Genomic DNA, 19,137 nt, shown 5'->3' with positions numbered 1-19,137 from the left:
TAGAAAATACTGTAGAAAAGTATTTTCTACAGTAGATATCTCTCGATGGAGCCAAAGAGGAGAGGCTGGGGAGGCTCAAGGTTCTGCTGCAGTGTCGGAGATAAACGTTAACTAAGTTTCTAATCCGAGTTTGCTAATTCGCATGCATCATCATCTCTCCTTGCCTTAGCAATCCTTTCTCACTAGTTCCTCCAAAACTTCAAAGCGCCGCACTGTCTCTTTTATGGACCGCATAATATGGCTCAAGCTTGTATTTATGCCGCCTCCATAATGTAATGGAAAAGAAAAGCGCTTTCACTCTTTTTTTTGTCATTGTGTTCTCCGCCGACTCAAAGCCTTGTCGGTGTGAAATGAATGTGACCCCAGTGAATTGGTGCCGGGCGGATCACGCTGACACACTTCTGCAGCAAGCACTCCTCCAGACACAAGACAAGAGCCCTAGAAAGGGGGTGAGCGAATAAAAAAAAACACAAGAAAGAAAAAAAAGTCTGAATTGGAAATGTGAAGCAAACAAAGGCACCAGATGGGCTCTCGGTAACTGCAGGCAACATTAAAAAAAAAAGAAAAAAAAAAAAAGGGAGAGATCACCTTCTTATCCGTGTATTTCAAGTGTGCATAGAGGGGGGGGGAAAGGCACAGTTGTGAGGTGGGGCTATGGGTGGTGGGGGTGTGGCATGTCTATGGGTGAGTGTGTGCACAGGAGTGTGTGTCCGCTTCTGTAAACTGCCATGCGCTGTGCCATTGCTAGGCGAGGGAAGCAGAGGATAGTAAAGTTAGCCTTGAAATTAATTTCTTAAAAAGTCAGTCAGTCAGTTCTCGCAGCCGTCAGGGCAACTCACTTCCCACAGGTTGCTCTTCCTTCCTTTGACTGTCTACCAACGCACTTCCCTCCAGACCAGAGCGAATCAACTCTTCTTTTTTCCCTCGCAAGGATGTGGAATCTTATACTTGGGGTCACCTTTTTTGGATTCCTGGGTTCATCCCTGGCAGAATTTCATGGTAAGATATAAGATTTACGTTCTTAGTGATTGAATGGGGTTGGAAGGGGGGGGTGGCTACTCGCGCGGATGCCGGTATACCATGCTCTCTGGCTCAGACGTCTGGCAGACAGCTCATAGACACAAAGGAGTAGCGGCTCTTACTCACTGGCTGTCTCACGCTTCGGAGCACGCGGGCTTATTCATACACGTTTTGCAGGAGTGGGAAGCTGGATTGCGCGGTCTACGGCATCCACAATATATCCAATTTCCATTTTTTTTCCCTTTGTTCCTCTGAAGTGTTCCGCCAATAAGCTCGGAACAGAATCAAACAGGTTCCTAAAAGGGTAAAAGGAAAAAAAAACAAAGAAAGATACCCAGAGGCGCTGTTTAAAAGAACAATTAAAATGTGACCTTCATTTAGAGGGAGACTGAAAGTGAGTCCATTGGGGGCTAAGGAAAGGGTGGATCTACAGTATAACCCCCCAGTGATTTGGCATGTGTTTCTCCCCAAAGGCGCACTTGGCATGGAGGAGTTGGATAGCTTTGTGCCACTGTCTGTTTGCTTGTTTATGGCTGGGAGTAATTGGTGTCTGCTGGGGAGAAGGGCGATATGTGCTGCTGGCTACTGTACGGTGGCAGACTGGGGTTACAAAACCTGTGAAGTTTCGGCTAGAATTCATTAAAAAATTGTGGGATTTCAAAATTTGGATACAGCAATATTAGACCATGCACTAGACTGCTGTTGTTATAAATTCAGTGAAGCAGACAGGGTACAGAGACTAAACAGAGTAGCAGTCTATGCCTGGTAAATGTGTGTGGTTTGCTATTCTCTGATCATGTAGGTTTATGTAGTTTGGAGAAGTAAATAAACCCGGAAAAGATGGAGCTTTCTTTGGTTTTTATGTGCCCCTTTCAGTAACAAAGATTGGTATTGGTAACAAAATGACTTATTCCTGTTATGGACACCATTTTGAGGAGGAAAAGAAAGAAAGAAAGAAAGAAAGAAAGAAAGAAAGAAAGAAAGAAAGAAAGAAAGAAAGAAAGAAAGAAAGAAAGAAAGAAAGAAAGAAAGAAAGAAAGAAAGAAAGAAAGAAAGAAAGAAAGAAAGAAAACATCAGACATCCATAAATTGCTTGCTAAGCTGTTAATCATTTAAACTAAGCATTGCACAGCTTTTATGAGTCCTGCAGTTTACTTTCCCTTTTACTAGCTTGGAACAAAAGTATGAGATAATCCTCTCATTGTAATCCGGTAAATGTCGACAAGTTTACCTTAAGAGAGCATTGGTGCAGCTTCTTTTACTATGGCATGTGAGCATCCATTTTGGAAATGTGCTATTTATAAAAATTGCTTGGGCCCAGCTCAAAATATACACTCCCCTGATTACCAATATTGACTTAAGCGTCTCCAGATAAATGTGGAGTCATTCGCTCAGTTGGTAGACATTCTCCCAGTTGCCACCTCACCCTTGTATGAATGAATTTTACTCCACCAAACTGTCACAAAAGCTCTTTAAGACTCTAGTTTAAAGCAAATGCCGACTATTAAGATTAGAACACATATCGCTCAACTGATAAGAGGAAACTGCAACCACTGACATGTTATTACTATCCAAAGATAAGCAATGGCAATAAGAAATGACAATTGGGCAAGGATATATGTTTTGAAGTTTTGTTTATTGTATTGTATTAGCAATGACTGTGTTTCAACAATGGGGGGAGGGGTCACCTTAGTTCAGTTTTGAGAGATATTGACCATAAGGCAGGTCAAAACAAATACATTTGAATAGCTTAAAGGTTAAGCTTATGCAGTATATAAATATACTGTCTTCTGAATGGGGAAAAAGCCCACTGAAACCCATATCGGCTCTTAAAAATGCTACAGTGTCACCTGAACGCAACCTTTTGGGACACTTGAATGGACTTTCGAATGGTGATCCCCTTTCCCTTCTTGTGTACACGCTCATGAAGTCAGACCGCTGCACTTCCTGCTATAGCGCTCTGACATTCGGCTCCTTGTTGGGACTACACCCCTCCTGTGTGTCCCGGGACTCAGGTTTCAAGGTGAGCCTGCTCCGGAGGGCCCCTCAGACGTACACATGGGCCCTCACAAAGAGCGCTTGTGCTGCACTGGGCCTGTGCCACTGGAGTCGCTACCAGACACGTGTTCAAGTCTCTGCACTCCTATCAACCAACCTGTGGGCAAGAGGTGGAAAGTAACTGCCCAAGTAACTTTTTGAAGTACTTTTACGAGGGGCCCGGGCCCTAATCTGGGTCGCAAAACCATTTTCAGTGGGACATGGGACATTCCCCAAAAAGATGTTGATTTGCTGTGATTCTCTGTTATTAGATATATATATAGGGCTGAGCTGTAAAATGTTTAACTCATGAATTCAAATTCAAGGTCTTTGGCACAAGCTGGGTGGGCTTCAAAGAAAAATGGTTGGGAACTTCTGCCATTGGACAAAAGGGCTGTATGTCACTGTGGGAACATCTCTAACAACTGAAGTCCATTCACAGTTTCATTACAGTAAATGTTTATTCACTCTACCACGCTCTAAGAGAAGTGGAAGTAAAAGAAAAAAATGATTACTCACTGTCTGCCTGTATTTGTCACCACAAAAGTTCTGCTGTATTGTGCATCTTGTGGTTTTCTCTCTCTTCTCCTGGTCCATTCAGTGAAATCTTTGTGTTGAGGACAGACCTGTTGTGAGACATGAGCAGCGCACACTCTTCCATTAGCGAGAATTAGATCAGATCAGCTCTCCTGCAGCTACACACATGCGCAATTTAGGGCAAATAGATGATATCATTGGACATTAATTATGGAGGAACAGACAAGTGGATTAGTCATTAGCTTAACTCAAATAGTGTGTTAGCCCTTTGTACCCGCAGGCTTGTTTTGTGAGGATTATAGACAGATTTAGGCTATGTTAGAGTGTTAAAAGTGAGGTTTGGAAGTTTTTGTCAGGTATGCATTATAAATATAGGAACCAAAGCTTTTGAACTAGTATGACTACACCAGGTTTCTTTACTGGATCCTCTTTTTTGTGCAAGATTGCATTGGGTACAGTGGTAGAACAAATGTATGAACCGGGTCAAATGAGGAGTAAACCACTAGCTCACCTGTCTCAATATGCATCACTCATCCTTCAAAAGAGATCGAGATGTCTTTAGTAACATTGCTTTATGTGAGTGAAGTGCTTTGCCTAAGGACCCAACAGCAGTTTGCACTGGGTCAGAAGAGATGGAGATTTACCAGGATGGAATTAAGTTGTGAGGAATCTATCAAAACATGTTTTTTGGATAAAGGTTTAGGAGCAGATGCGAAACTCGTCAGCACGTCTTGAAATTGGCAGGTTCATAGCTGTCAAGTGTCCCGGTTTGGCCGAGAAACTACAGTGTTTTTCCCCTTTTTCCCGCCGCATTAGTTTTATCCCATAAATTTTCCGTATTACAACAAAATGTTAAAAAAAACACTTTGCCTCTCCAAACTGAACTCTGTCACTAGCCTCCCGAGAACTGCCCCTAGAAGGTCCCGGGTTCGATTCCCAATCCAGGACGGGGTCTTCTTGTGTGAAGTTTGAATGTTCTCCCCGTGTCTGCGTAGGTTTCCTCCAGGAACTCCGGTTTCCTTTACCACTAAAAACATGTGCAATAGGTGAATCCTCCAGCCAGGTGTTTCTGACCAGCAGCCTGGAGATGGGTCGCCGGGCACAGCTTCTGCCACTGCCCACTGCTCCCTATGGGACGTCCAGTGGCGTCGAGGGATGGGTTAAATGCAGAGGACAAAATTCATTGTACAGTTCACGTCTAATGACAAATAAAGCAACAAACAATTTTCAGGTATGCATGTTGTTTTAGGAGAGTTGAGGTTTTGAAGCTGAAGATTTGTGAAGGATGCAAAACACAAATGTGCGTGCTCTTGACCAGAGGATATTATAGGAGCTCAGTTCACGAAAATGTTTCTTTCAACATTCACACTTATAGTTACAGTGGGTTCAGAAAGTCTTCAGACCCATCTTCTGTTGGTACAAATTCTGCACACTAGAGAATATTCAGACCATTGCTCTCATTCATGGCTATGCAGTCTTTGAACATTCATTTTTGTTGAGGTATGTTCTTGTAATTTAATGTATTGCTCATGTTACAGAAAGGTGCAAAAAGTATAGCTAGTGCTTTCTTACAAACAGCTAAATAATGCAATAAAAAAGGAATATACAGAGCGGTATGAACATTTGCTGAACCCGCAGTGCACCCGCAGAATCTCGCCCAGGTGCACCTCTCCACAAAGAACGGACCCTATAGAAAGTATGGTAGTACACAAAGGCAATCCTTCCTCTGACCTTCAGGTAAATGTTGTGTGGTCACGTGATCTCCAGTTTCACCTGTCTTACCAGTCTGACCCACCATTGTTTTGGAGAAGCCGCTGCTGCTGCTGACATGGCACCTCCACAGCATGAGGGAAGTACTGTATTATGCTTGGGCAGCTGATGTGCTGTGGCTAAGAGGATGTTACAGTCGTCAAGGGCCATGGGAACACTCACAATGCACACTCTGTTCAGACCTGGGTCCTGCATTCCTAATGTAGGGGGGAAAACATGGGAATATTTTTAGTCATGTGCATGAGAAAAACTAATACAGTATGCCGCAATGGATAAGAAGTTATGTCATTTTAATTGCATTGCCCTAACATCCAGGTAGACGCAAAATCGGGCTTCAACGAATCAAACGGCTGATGTTTCAGTCTCTAGGTTTGTCCCAAAGCTTTATTTTGTTTAGTATGTCAACGGATGTCCAACTGGTTTGTGATTCATCCAACATTGACAATGAATTGGAAAGAGAACGTGCAGTGGCTTCAGAAAGTAATCACATGGAGGTCTGAAACCTCTCTAAAGACTCATCTGAAGTTGTTTGTGTGCAAGGCTTTTGGATGTGTGTCAGGACCAAGGTGAAGATTGCTTGCTAGAACGTTGACTCACAGAACCAAAGTTACATGCAAAGTTACTATTTTATTAAATAAACTGATTTCATGTTACTGGCTTAATCTTGTATTTATACGTTTAAATAGTTCGATGCTTGTCAACCAGATGTTTTTGGCAAGACTGACACGGATCTACAGGGTTATTCTGAGGTTGTTGTCAAACTGTACTATATAATGGCGGTTCACTTGAAATCTGAAACAAAAAAACGACAACACAGGAAACCATAACTCGGCTGCACCAAAAATGCTTTCAGTTCAGGAGTTTCTGTAGGTAAATCTGTCAGTCTTATTTCTGCAGGTTGATCATAAACCATGAAACTGTATGGAGAGAGTTCACTATAATGACACAAGCATACAGTACATATAACTGCGTTCATCTTCTCAGTTACTGAAGGATCACATTCTCTGCCCTGGAATTATACTTTATTCTTTTTATATCTGATGCTCTTCCAGAAGCATGCAAGTTATTAAACACTAGCTCTATTTAATTTGTGCTTTTGAGATATTTCATGGCTGTAGCATGTGTACTTCAGTGCTTCCCAACCAGGGCGCACTTGGAATTACCTCCGATTTTTAGCATAATTTTTTATACTGACTAATCTATGCTTAGTTGATCACTTTAGTAAAAAATATCGGAAGCATCCTCTATTCAGGGGGTACTCGGAGTATGAATGAATGACTCAAGGAGTAACTAGACATAAAATGAAGCTGCATGTTTATTCTTATCTAATGATGGTCATGTGGTCATTATGTTTTATTTCTCTACATATATTAATAGTCATTCATTCTTCATACAGCTCTACAATAAGGGTGAATATTTGGTGACCACTGGTGTGTTTTGCAGACCGTTGTTGTATGGACTAGCTTTGACTTTTCTTGCAGTGCACACCGAACAAAGTGTACAGTAGGAGAATACATTCTTAAACACGGACTCTTCAGAGTTGCTGTGGCCGTGGTTGAAGAACAAAAAAACTTCTGAGATGGTATTCTGTTGACAAAGTTTCGAGCATTTCAAGCGTAGATCATTTGGACTTGTCCTGTTGTTCCCTGTGAAGCAGTCATAACTTTCACAAGAATTACGTATTGAATCCGCGCTCGTTTGCATTTTGGTCACAGTCCGTGCAGCACAGTCTCCTTGGTTTCATCTCCATTCAGGTGACAAAGGGGGCTTTTGTGGAGTCACTAGCCTGGCTCATAGCTCCTCTGTGGGACTGTATAAAGACATGGCGTTTCCTGTGCATACTAATGAAGAAGCCTCAGATGCATGTCAGCGCTCCGACGTGGCGCTTATTGATGCTGAGCTGGGACTGGCTTTGATCTCTCCTGCTTTGGAAGGACCACTGCTGTTTTTTTTTTTGCCCACCGTGTTGCATTCAGGGGGACACGCCATGAGGCTTTCAGGTGTCGGCCTAAAGGTGCGGGTTTGTGTGATTAAAATGGAGAAAGTCTAAACAAGAACTGGCAACCACCCTGGTTACTCAACAACCCAGAGATTCACTTCCTGTTGCTGCAACCTCAATGTTTACTCATTAGAGCCTGTGGAAATGGGGAGTTTTGATGTTCGTGTATTAATGCTATTTGTATCAGGCTTGCAGAGATTAAGATAAAGGCATATAATGTTGTTTTCATCTGATGCGGTTAGGTCAGTTTTGAGAACATTCCAGGTCAAAATGTCACAGAGAAATCTCAAAATCTCTTTACATGCTTGCTTAGCTTCCTCTTCACATTTACTAACCACATCCAGGCTACACTTATGTAAGAGCATACAGAAACTAACCTATTGAATGTGTTGCAAGTTTAGTATGAGAAGAAAATATCATATGAAAGGGAAGATGTTGCCAAAACAGAGGGCCTGTCAGTGTGGACTACATGTATGTTCTCCTCAGGTCTGGAGAACTTCTGCTTCCCATCACATAAGCCTACACTCCATTTGCAGGACACTTAAAGGAACAGGCCACCGTTTTTCCATCCTGAGATATGTTCTTACCTGAGCTTAGACGAGTTGATGCGTACCTGTCTGGTCTTGCGCTCAGTCACGCAAAAAGACCAAAGATGTTATTAGCATTTAGCCTCTCCTTCTCTCCTCTATGGGGCCAAACGGGGGCGGAGTTAGAAGCGACCAAGCTCTTCCACGTTTTCCTTTTTAAATACGATTACGTGAGTAGTTACACGTTCCAAGTATAGTTACACGACATTAAACACGTCGATTTTCTAAGGAGATAAAAAGGGGTGCTATATTGTAATAACACTTTAGGAGCACTTCAACGTCCGCGCAGTAATATCTTCACTCCTAAAGAATTCTGAAGATATTACTACTACTATAACTCTAACCCTAACCCCAGCTAGAAGGTCCCAGGGTCTTTCTGTGTGGAGTTTGCATGTTCTCCCCGTGTCTGCGTAGGTTTCCTCCAGGTACTCCGGTTTCCTCTACAACTAAAAACATGTGCGATAGGTGAATCCTCCAACCAGGTGATTCTGACCTCCAGCCTGGCTCCACATCATGGAGATGGGTCCCCGGGTGCGGCACTGCCGTCGATCACTGCTCCTTACGGGTTGCCTCAGTGGCATCAAAGGATGGGTTAAATGCAGAGGACAAATTTCAACATTTTTTTTTACCAAAGAAAAAACAAAAGAAAACAAAAATGTGATGCGAACACAAAATTTGTCAGGAGAGCTGGGTCTGCCCATTGAAAATGAAATAAAAAATGATATGGTTATTCTTGCCTTTTTTATTTACTATAACGTGAGACCTAATGGGACTAAGCTGGAACAAAGTAATGTGATCTTGTAATGTGCTGAGGTTCACAGTAACAAAAAAATAATCGCTAAAAAAGAAACAAAGTCACATTCATCGAACACCTGAGTGTATAATTGGAATCCCTTTGGCAAAATCATGATCCATTTTCAGTAACACAAGGTCAATTTTGTTTGTAAACTTCTCCGTTAATACATAGGCTTACTTGCCCATCTACATCCTCTCTTTCATATCTCTTCGAAACCCATAATACCTCATCACGTTCCCATGGCAACAGGAGTAAACACGCACAAACAGACACTTATATGACACGTGTGCGGTTGTGGTGAAGTGGCCCGCCTCGTCGCAGGAGGTTGGTGGGTTTGACCGTGGCAGGATATGAGAATGTTTACCACAGTCAAGTGACGCTGCTCCTGTTATCGGCTGCTCGAAATGTTGCGGCGCACCAGCTTTGGGCTTTTATCTGTTCTGCAAACTGCGGGAGAAACACATCGCTGACCTTATCTTAGTTATATATGACCAGTTTTTTCCTCGAAAGGAAATAAACAAAAATTATACACAATGTTGTACATACCCATGCATAAAAGACCTGCATGCTGTCCTGGAACATACATTTTAAAGTATATCATGATTTATTTATTTTTATTTTTTTTAACTGTTTTCAAGTTCTTGACAAAGAAGTAGAAATCTGGAGTGTCACTTTATCCTAACTGCAAAATCATAACTTTTTGTTTTTTCTTGAAAAGTTGTGATTGGCAATGCAATGCAAGTTTTAACTGCCAGGTCGAATTTACGTCTCAAAGTGTAGATTTTGGCAGCACCGCGTATGGAAATTTCAGGTTCACATTCCACATCTCTCACTCCATCTATGGTAGTCGCGCAGGGAACTACTCTGAATAAACTAAATACTTTCTGTATTTGCTTTATTTATTTTTATTTGAGGTTTTTAAGACTCAAAAAAACACTCTCTTGACCCTTAATCACAAATCTATGTCTGGCAAGCTCTCTGGAATTCCTTGTTGATACTAACACAGACAAGATTTTTTATTATGTGTTTGGAAATCCATGAAACTAATGTCTTTGATGTATTAACAAACATAAGACTATAGCAGAGCCTAAGGGATTAACAGTGTCTCATGATGCTTCTTCAGAGCTCATCCAAACAAACAGCTAACCCCATGACTCATGTACGTTCAGCCATCAACAGCGTTCCCTTTTATGTGGTCATGGACTTATAATTCATTAGAAAGAACTTTTGTATCATTGGAAATAAAAGTGGGAGGCATTAAATAATGAAATATAGCTGTGCTTGTCTTGATGACAAGCACTAACGTCAAACAAAGATTACATGATGCGTCTGAACTGATCCGAGCCATGGTAGTGATGTAATAATGTTTGGAGTACTTTTTCGCTCAAGATTTTTTTTCTAGGTTCTTACTTATGGGTCCAAACTCATGGGTTTCACTTGTTCTTGTTTCTTGATTTTGATCAAAGACTGCAACATCCAAATGACTGTATAACGTGGCCAGTGAGTGGGCAGAAATGATGTGTTCAGCCTACAGTGAGAATGACAGCTTGTCTTTTGCCGGGGGACAAATTGTAGTTGACCACCTTCTCTTCAAAATCTATTTATATCTCGTGGATTCCTGAGTGTGGTTTATGATAATATTTGTCTTAAAATGAAATCCAGCTCTAAATGGAGCGAAAGAGTTCGGGAAATTCATGGAGATCCGCCATCTTTGCAGCTGTTAGCATACATTTCCATTGACTGACATTAGCTAAAAGCAGTATAAAAAGTGGAGAAAATCGCCGTGGAACAACTCCCAGTTACTTCAGGTAAATACATCTGACACACTGTGGTGTCCAAGTGTTTTAATGTGAACAATAACTCCAGTACTTTAACTTTTAAAATCTCCATTAGTTTACAATTGCTGCTAAGCCCATAATGCTTAGCGATATGACGACACATTCCTGAACTCTATACTTATATATAATTATATATACAATGTATGTGAACACTTTGGAATTTCTGATATTTTTGCCTAAATTGATCATAAAATTGGACTTGTTGCAGTTCATCGAGATTCCTGGGTTCACTTACTTTTTCCTCACTGTCCTGTGAATGTTTACATAAAAATATGATAACATGCAAGTAAAGGCTTTTTAGTATCTCTACTTTTGGAGTGCCTCAGTTTGATTTTTTTTGCTGAAACTGATCCCTGCACTGAAGAGCACCCAAAAGACCAAGTTTTATAACACTTTTTTATATCCAAGTAGCACTCCAGCCTCCTAGTTTTTTCAACTATAACATGCAATTGTTTGGGTGGTATTAAACAGACACTGTTTACTCATTCTTATGATTTTGATGAAGATCAAACCACAGTTTATGACCAATTTAGGCAGAAATGTGAGAAATTCCAAAGTGTTTGCATACATTTTCCTCCCCCGTACCTTTGTTGTTTACAGTGGCTTCAAGCAATGCAGTTGTATAGCCTCCTGGCATAATTACCAAATCTTTTTTACTTTTTCTTTTTTTGCGGGGGATAGTCAAATTGGTGTTTACACTTTTCAAACACTATGTAGTCAATCACTGTTTTTTACTTCCGCTATTTTCGGCACATGCGAGCAGTCAAGTGTGAGCTGTACATAGAGCAGAACTGTTTGCTTAGACCAGAGATCTATAATAAAGTCCAGATACAGATTACTGTACACTGCACATTACTGATGTTTATGAAGGCGAGGTCATTAAAAACATCATCATCACTCATTCCTTATTTTTCATCAGGTTTTAACATCACTTCAGTGTAATTTGTGACATTTGATTGCCAATACTATAACCGCTACAGGGATAGAATGCAATGAACTTCATACAGAATTCTGAAGATATCCTGAACTAACAAGCAATCCTACAAGGGATAGCTTTGATCAGAACTGATGAACAGAGGGGTATCTTTAGCAGCTCTCATAGCACCACTCATAGGACAAAAAACAAGGAGTGCAAGTGGCTAAAAAACGAGCACTGTGTGGGTAAGAGATACTAAACCCTGCTAAAACATTCATACTGTCACAAACAGAAAGGTCACCCCCTTAAAATGTCTATGGACTTCAACAGCAATGGTGAGAGCTTTTGCAAAACGGACGATTTATACAGTTCAAGGCCAAAAGGCATCATCTGTCTAAATCCGAAGTGTTTTTTTGTTGTTGCTGTTTTCCTGAAGTATGATTTAGGCTGGATGTACATGGGTTCATGCTGACACACCGCAGTGATGCCACCGGACCAGTTAATTCGTGTGATCCTTCTGTGCTTAACTTCGCTGCTACGTTGTCATTTGCACAACTGATAGCCCGTGTTTCCCTCTCCCACAGTGAACTCTCGCAGCTGCAGTTATGCCGGGGTGTTCTTGATCGAGGGCGAGAGCCGTCACTCTCTCAACTTTGAGACAGCTGTGGCGGTCTGCGAGCAGCTGGGCGCAGTCATGGCCAGCCCAGAGCAGGTGGATGAGGCCTACAACAAAAACATGGAAACATGCAGGTGAGTTATGTAAAACACGCACACACAGACCAATATGGATGACGTGAAAAACATTTGTAATCATCAGATAACATTCTTTTTCCTTAGTGTCATATTTGTTTCATTCTTGGGAAAATGACTGAGCACATTATGTTCTGAGGTCAGCTGTACAAAAAGCCAAATCACTGTATATTCAAATGCAAACTGTAAACGATACATTTCTCCATAGTTTGAGATAATTTCATCCTTCACAGAGCAACTTCATGTGTTACTGACCAAGAATAAATGTGTGTGTTTAGAAACGGCTGGATGAACAATGAGACAGTGGCCATCCTCAGGCACACATCTCATGGAAACTGTGCCAAGAACCTGACAGGACTAATAATAAACTCACATGTCAGCACAGATGAGCAGTATGACACCTACTGCTACAACCAAACAGGTATGACATCTTTAACAGGTGATTTGTACAATTGTTTGAATCTCTGTATGATCCCATGCATTATATTGTGCTTTACTGTGCAGCTGGTCCAGAACGGGACTGTTCACAACAATTTGCGGGAATTGAAAACCCTAGTGAACCAGGTCAGTATGTTTTCCGTGCTATATGTTGTCATTTTAACTGGAGAGCAAGGCCATACATATCTCATTGGCTTTGAAAAACAATCTATATCAATCTTGTATCTTGTACTGGAAAAATACGGCAATCTGATCTGAAAAGTGCTTAAATTAAGACATTTGAGCATGTCCCGACTGTCTTGAAATAAGATTGCCAATGGAACTAGCATTAACTTGCTTAAAATCAAAGAAATTAACTTGATTACTTAAAGGTGCATTACGTAACTTTTGTGTGGGGAAAAAAGGTTGATATTTGTGCGTATTTGACCTTGTAGCAACCCAGCAGCTGTATGAGTGCTCAAAATGGCACCTTTACTTTCCATCACAGTGGTCTCAAAAACTCTCCAGGATCAATTGTTTGGAAGGTTTTCACTGCTGACGGAGCCTCTCAACAGAAAACCTACAAAACAATTGATCCAGGAGCGTGTTGACCACAAATACAGCCGCTGGGTCACTACAAGGTCAAATATCAACTTTTTTCTCTCGCATAAAAAGTCGCATAATGCACCTTTAAAATTAGACCCAAAAATGTCAAAACAAAAAAAAATCATTCCATTGGCAATAAGACAATAACATTCTCAAAAAAACAAACAAAAAAAATCCAATAATTCAAGCACTTTTAAAGTATTTTTTTCTGATAAGATAGCATTTGGTCCGTGTGAGGTAATAGATACTATTAAAAATGCACACTCCAGCCCTAATTTCAGCTTTAGAGTATTGTCTCTTCCGTTAAAATAAGTAAAATGTGGAAAAAAGAAAAACAATGCACCACAATCTGAACTAATTTGCTTGAAAACAATCTGGCGCCTATGTTAAAACAGGAACCGGAAACAGAAAAATAACTGTAACTTCCCATGTACAGAGCCTGAGTGCAGATACATTTTTTTTTAGACAACTTAAGGATGTTGAAGGAGAAACAGTCCATGCTGTGAGAATTGATCATATAATTCTAAAATGCACAATGTCGCTGTATTATTTCATCAAAGCTCTACTGAGGGGCCAGTGCACCATCCAGATCTTTGGAATAATAATCATAACAATAATAATAATGATAATAATTCATGATTTAAGTCTTACATTTTGCTTTTGTTTTTCAATCATGCCACCTTTGTTTATTCCCGGGGTGAAACATGAATTCAGATTTCTAAATCACAGGCTCTTAATGTCATGTGAACAATCTTTACAAAGCCCCTTTACAGAGCATAAAGTACATACATTACTCTTGTTGCAATCATACTTTCATTTCAATAATAAAATAAAAAGCCATTCAAACATGAACTCACTCTCACCCCCTGAAGACAGAAAATAACTGATTCTGTGCAGTTTTTATGACTCACTATTCCCATCATTTTCTGACTAACAATGGTCTCTAACACATCCCTGTATGAAAGAAAATTGCTCTTTTAACAATTTAATTCAATATAATGAATGCAATTAAGTTTTATTATCTTCCCACGCAGGAGAACTAGCCACTCTTCCCGAGACAGAAATGCCAACTCCTGCGGAAGACGCCTTGGAAAGCACAACCATGCCCCAGCTAGACGTTTCTACTGACGGCAAAGACCCCACGGCTGGGGCAGGGGAGGAAGATGAGGAGGTCCACACGTCGGCACCGGCTCATTCGGGAGAGGCCACGGAGGTGTTCCCGACGGAGAATGCCACGCTGACTCCGGACGGGGGCTCCGGGATGCTGCCCACGGAGGAGGGGGAGGCCTTCACCACCGCCCATGTGGAGGAGAAGGAGGAGCAGGGGAGCGTGGACACACATGACAAGGAGGGGGAGACCCAGGCAGAGGCCATAGGGGAGACGACTGAGAGTAAGACGCTAATATAGTACACACTCAAAACCTTTAGCTGAGATGGATTGAGAGAGGTGTGGAGGAACTAAACGTCTAAGACACACATAAGGTCTTTTTTAGAATAAAGATAAGTGGAACCAATACCTATGTAAACCCACTTGTAATGTATTGGTGGTGGTCAGCTTATTTCCTCTTGTAGCAACAATTATTGTGTAAACTAGTTTTCTTTCTGTAAATATTCCATTAAAAGTGAAATAGAATTGGATGAGCATTAAGGCACACATCATGGTGATTCCAAACAACCCATAGACTTACAGAGACTAAAAGACAGGGGCTGTGGTTGAACAGGAATGCAAAAGATGTCAAGCTGGTGAGTTTGCTTGGCTTATAAAAAAACAAAGCTGTATAACGCAGCTGGACGGCGACGCAACAGGTTTTGGGAGGACAGAAGACGCCCTCTTGTGTTGGTCTCGGAGGCACACATTTTAGGAAAGAGGAAATAGTGATTAGATGAACACTGTGAGGTTTATCTGACCTCATTTAAAAAAAAAAAAATGCTAGGATTTAGAAATAATGGGCTTTCTATTAAACAGAGGGGCATTAATATATGAGATTAAATGTATTTATCAGATAAAGTCCAGGTCAACTAAGCAACCCGGCACATCAGAGGCAGTAAGCTTGTCAAGTCGGGGTCAAGTCTTGCATAGGGTCACAGCAGGGGTGCTCAATAACAGGTGTGGATATCCGACAAACATTTACTATTTCCATTTCAGTTGTTCCCCATCCTGGGAAAGACACAAGGAACTCGGTGCAGGACGACGGTCTCCAGTCTGACTCAGCGGAGAGCGGAGGTTCATCCAGTAAGTGCTCCGCATCATGACGACCACCTCCCTGCGCTCCCCCACACTGGTCACAGCTAACTCTGAGTTTGTTTTCTCTACAGACTGGCTGGTCATATTGTGCGTGGTTGTCGCCGTTGCTGCCATTCTTCTTGTGTGCGCAGCCGTGGCCAAGCGAAACACGTAAGAGCGAACTGTGCTGTCACCTTCCATTGTTAGCTGTCATAGACGCTCATCCGGACCGGGCCGTGTGTGTTATTAACAAATCAATGTGAAGACACTAAATCCAGGGCTCAGGACAGGGTTGGTCAATAGGATACATCTTTAAGAGAAGGAGCAAAATGGGCTATTGATAAAGTTTTGAAAGAGAGGGAACAAAATAGCCGCCTCGTCTCTGTCAACCGAGAATCAACAAAATGAATAACGCACTCACAAATGTATTTCTACTCATTACAGTATTATAGTAGTCACCTGCTTTGCCTGTGTGTGAGCTTAGCAGCCCCGCTCGCGACACTGCTACATTAAAAAATGAATGGGTTTGAAAATGAATCTTGTTTTGAGCGGATTTCACTCATTAAGACTTTGTTCCGGATTGGACCAAGTTAATTTTGATAGTTTCAAGACATTTCTCTCTAGTTCTGAGGTCACAGTGTACCTGCCGATGGAACAAATCCAATTTCCGTACTCCATTGGCCAATAAAATAACCTGAAATAAAGACAAAATGTATTGAAATGAGTCTGAAGCATCTTAATTAAGTGAAAACATCCAGGTCAAATTAGTCAGAACTACTCAAATTTAAATATTATGCCCAATTTAAGACATTTAAACATATCTATATAGCCTTTTTTTTTTTGGAGTGTACACATGAGTAAATAATGACTAGAGCTTGTTAAAGGTGCATTATGCAACTTTTAATGTGGCAAACAAAAGTTGATATCTGTGCGTATTTGACCTTGTAGTGACCCAGTGGCTGAATGAGTGGTCAAGCATGCCGCCTTTACTTTCCATCACAGTGGTCTTTAGGAACGCTCCAGGATCAATTGTTTCACTGCTGACGGACCAAGACAAATGATCCTGGAGTGTACAAGAAACCACTTTGATGGAAAGTAAAGGCACCATGCTGACCACTCATACAGCACGCAAGGCAGCTGCAAGGTAAGTACGCAAAAATATAAACTTTTTTTTTTCCGCAAAAAAGTTGCATTTTGCACCTTTAAGCCTGATAAAAATACAAGTGTAAGCAGTATGCAAGACGGAGATCAGTCAATGGGGGAAAAAAAGCAAACATATGTATTTCTGAGCACAGCCTTATCTTCTGCTATATCCCCCCCCTCCCCCAGCTTGTGCGGGAAACAGCAGACCCTCATGATCACCCCCAAAGACGGCGGCGAGGGCAACGGCATGGCCATGTCCGCCTCCAGCTCGCAGGCCCAGGAGCGAGAGCAGGAGATGGTCACGCTCATGAACAAGGAGAAGATCCAGGAGAACGGCAACACGGAGGAATTCACCGTCATCACGCTAGAGGAGTCTCCTGACAAGGACCAAACCGCCTGAAAAAGAAATGTCCCGCAACTTCAACTAAACCGGATACCAGGAAGGGGGGTAGTTTGATGGGGGGGTGGGGGGGTGGGGGGGATTACACTGTAAAGGGTGGCGTTTGGTGATCCGCACCGAATGACTGAATGACAAGATGGTGTGTGTACATTGTTTCAAAAGCCTGGCTTTTTTTTGGAACGGCTGATCGGAGTGGGGATATGAAAAACGTGTCATGCCTTGTTTTTTTTGTTTTTTTAATCTTATGAATCTGTGGCAAGGTGGACAATGAATGTGTAGTGTGTTTCTATGTGTTGTTACAATGAATGCTATAATGTAAAAAAAAAGGATCGCGAATTAGGATTATTCGGGGAAGAAAAATCTAATATGGGACCAAATAATCAGACTTTTAACATTTTTTTTTTTTTTTTGTGTGTGCATATTTTGTAGCTTGTGTGCCCTGACTTGACCTGTGGATTTGAACCCTCTATATCTTAATTTATGCAGTCTTCTGATCCCCCACCCCTTTTTCCCCCATTTTGTTTGTATATAAAGTGAAATGTAAATGAGAAAAATGCCTTAGCAATAACCGCCAGCTGTGCTTTTGTTTGGTAGAGAATCCCTTTCAAACAAAGGAATGTGTCACTTTGGTAAACTTATTTAATTAGAAGTAGAAGCGGAGGTCGGATTCTGCAATAGTTGAAGTGAATAGCAATCATGTTTTGTATAGCATCCAAATATGTGCAACTGAAGCACCTTCAAAAGTCCAGTCCGTGGCATGAAAATGTAGTATTATTTAAAACAAAGATTTGCCGTCGTCCCCAAATGTGATCCGATGGTGATGATCACGGTAGAACAATCCGTCTGTACAAAGTCAAAAGAAAGCATGTTAGAATCGTTTTATTGTTAACTTATCATATGTAAATGGCCTAGTCTTGTATTTTGGAGGGGTAACATAATGTAAAGATAGGTAGTGTCCATACTTTATTCCATGCAGTGGTCAGGAATTCTTTGGTTTGGAGGAGCAGATGATAGGACTCATTTTCTATTTGATCTTTTTAAAATATTAGGTCAATCAGAGTACAATCATCTAAATGTGGCCTTCAGAACCTGAATGTGAAATTCATTTTTGAAAGATGAAGAGAATGTTGTTCCAAGTGAGACGACCATAAATTGGGCAGCAGTGTTATTTTGAGCTCTTTCACTATTTATTGTCACCCTCTTCACCCATAGAAATATTGTACCGAAAACTTAAAGCAGAACTAAGTAACTTGTTTACCTTAAAGGTTAAAGAGTTAAAAAAAATAATTAATGTAAGCATTTTCTTCCCCCTACATGTTCCAGCAATGTCCTAATGTGTAGAATGAGCCCAGACCTGTTCACCACAACTGCCTCTAAAACCCTGCACTGTCACTCAAAAGTTGTTACTTCGGGTCCGCAGTGCCGTCATGCATGAGCTTAATATAAAAGCTGCAGTCATGCGTAAGACCTGAGGTGGCAGTAGTGAGTATAAAATGACCAGCTTGCTCCAACTAGCCCCTCTAATAAAATGTAATTAAATTATTTTCGTAGTTCCTCTGGGGGTACTACAAGTGTTAATGGGGTGATTGGGGGGTCTTTCATCTCCCCCTAGTGTCTCAGGCTAGAAAACCACACTTGCAACTTTCCCTGCTCCGACCCGGAGGCGCAATGCACACTGATGGAATCACGAAGAAGAAGCTATCAGGCTAACTGTGGGCTAGCCCCACTTTAGCAGTGTTTACAGCCACGTTTGAATGACAACAATTATCTCCATTGTGTAATTGGGTTCGTATTTTCTGTCAGCGTAGTATTTACTCTCATGGACAATTAATGGGTAAAAAAAAACTGCAACATGCTACGTCACTTGCAGTGGCGCTTATGGCCTGTAGGGGGATGAGTTACTTGCTTAGTTCTGCTTTAACATAACCACCCTCTAAACCTTGGAGTAAGATGCAGTTGGTTATGCTGAAATGCTTCCCCCTGTTGCTTGTGTTCAGACCACCTTATCGCGGTCACTTCTTCACCCCTCCCCTCTAACTTAATCATGTGTCACACCTCCTGTCTGCCTCTCCAAATCAATCTCTTTCTGACTTGTTT

At 41.4% G+C, this 19,137-nt stretch overlaps 1 protein-coding gene across 1 annotated transcript; it reads left to right on the top strand.

The window, feature by feature from the left end:
- Positions 1-688: 688 nt before the first annotated feature.
- On the top strand, positions 689-17,049 carry cd44b (CD44 molecule (IN blood group) b). The gene is made up of 8 exons (XM_079568529.1): positions 689-999; positions 12,085-12,250; positions 12,529-12,671; positions 12,755-12,814; positions 14,308-14,664; positions 15,420-15,506; positions 15,590-15,668; positions 16,827-17,049. The coding sequence occupies exons 1-8, from the start codon at positions 933-935 to the stop codon at positions 17,038-17,040; spliced, it is 1,173 nt and encodes a 390-aa protein (XP_079424655.1). The 5' UTR covers positions 689-932; the 3' UTR covers positions 17,041-17,049.
- The last annotated feature ends 2,088 nt before the right edge of the window (positions 17,050-19,137 follow it).

The sequence above is a fragment of the Gobius niger genome (genome assembly GCF_951799975.1).
Source record: "Gobius niger genome assembly, chromosome: 12".
NCBI classification, from domain to species: domain Eukaryota; kingdom Metazoa; phylum Chordata; class Actinopteri; order Gobiiformes; family Gobiidae; genus Gobius; species Gobius niger.
Note: the sequence above shows the minus strand (reverse complement) of the source record. Positions and strands in the feature narration are given on the sequence as shown.

Bases quoted from the DNA above. Each gene is read 5' to 3' on its own strand.
- cd44b (XM_079568529.1), top strand. From the start codon at position 933: ATGTGGAATCTTATACTTGGGGTCACCTTTTTTGGATTCCTGGGTTCA. The intron at 12,251-12,528 runs GTGAGTTATGTA...GTGTGTGTTTAG, and splicing joins AAAAACATGGAAACATGCAG to AAACGGCTGGATGAACAATG. The intron at 15,669-16,826 runs GTAAGAGCGAAC...CCCCTCCCCCAG, and splicing joins GCCGTGGCCAAGCGAAACAC to CTTGTGCGGGAAACAGCAGA.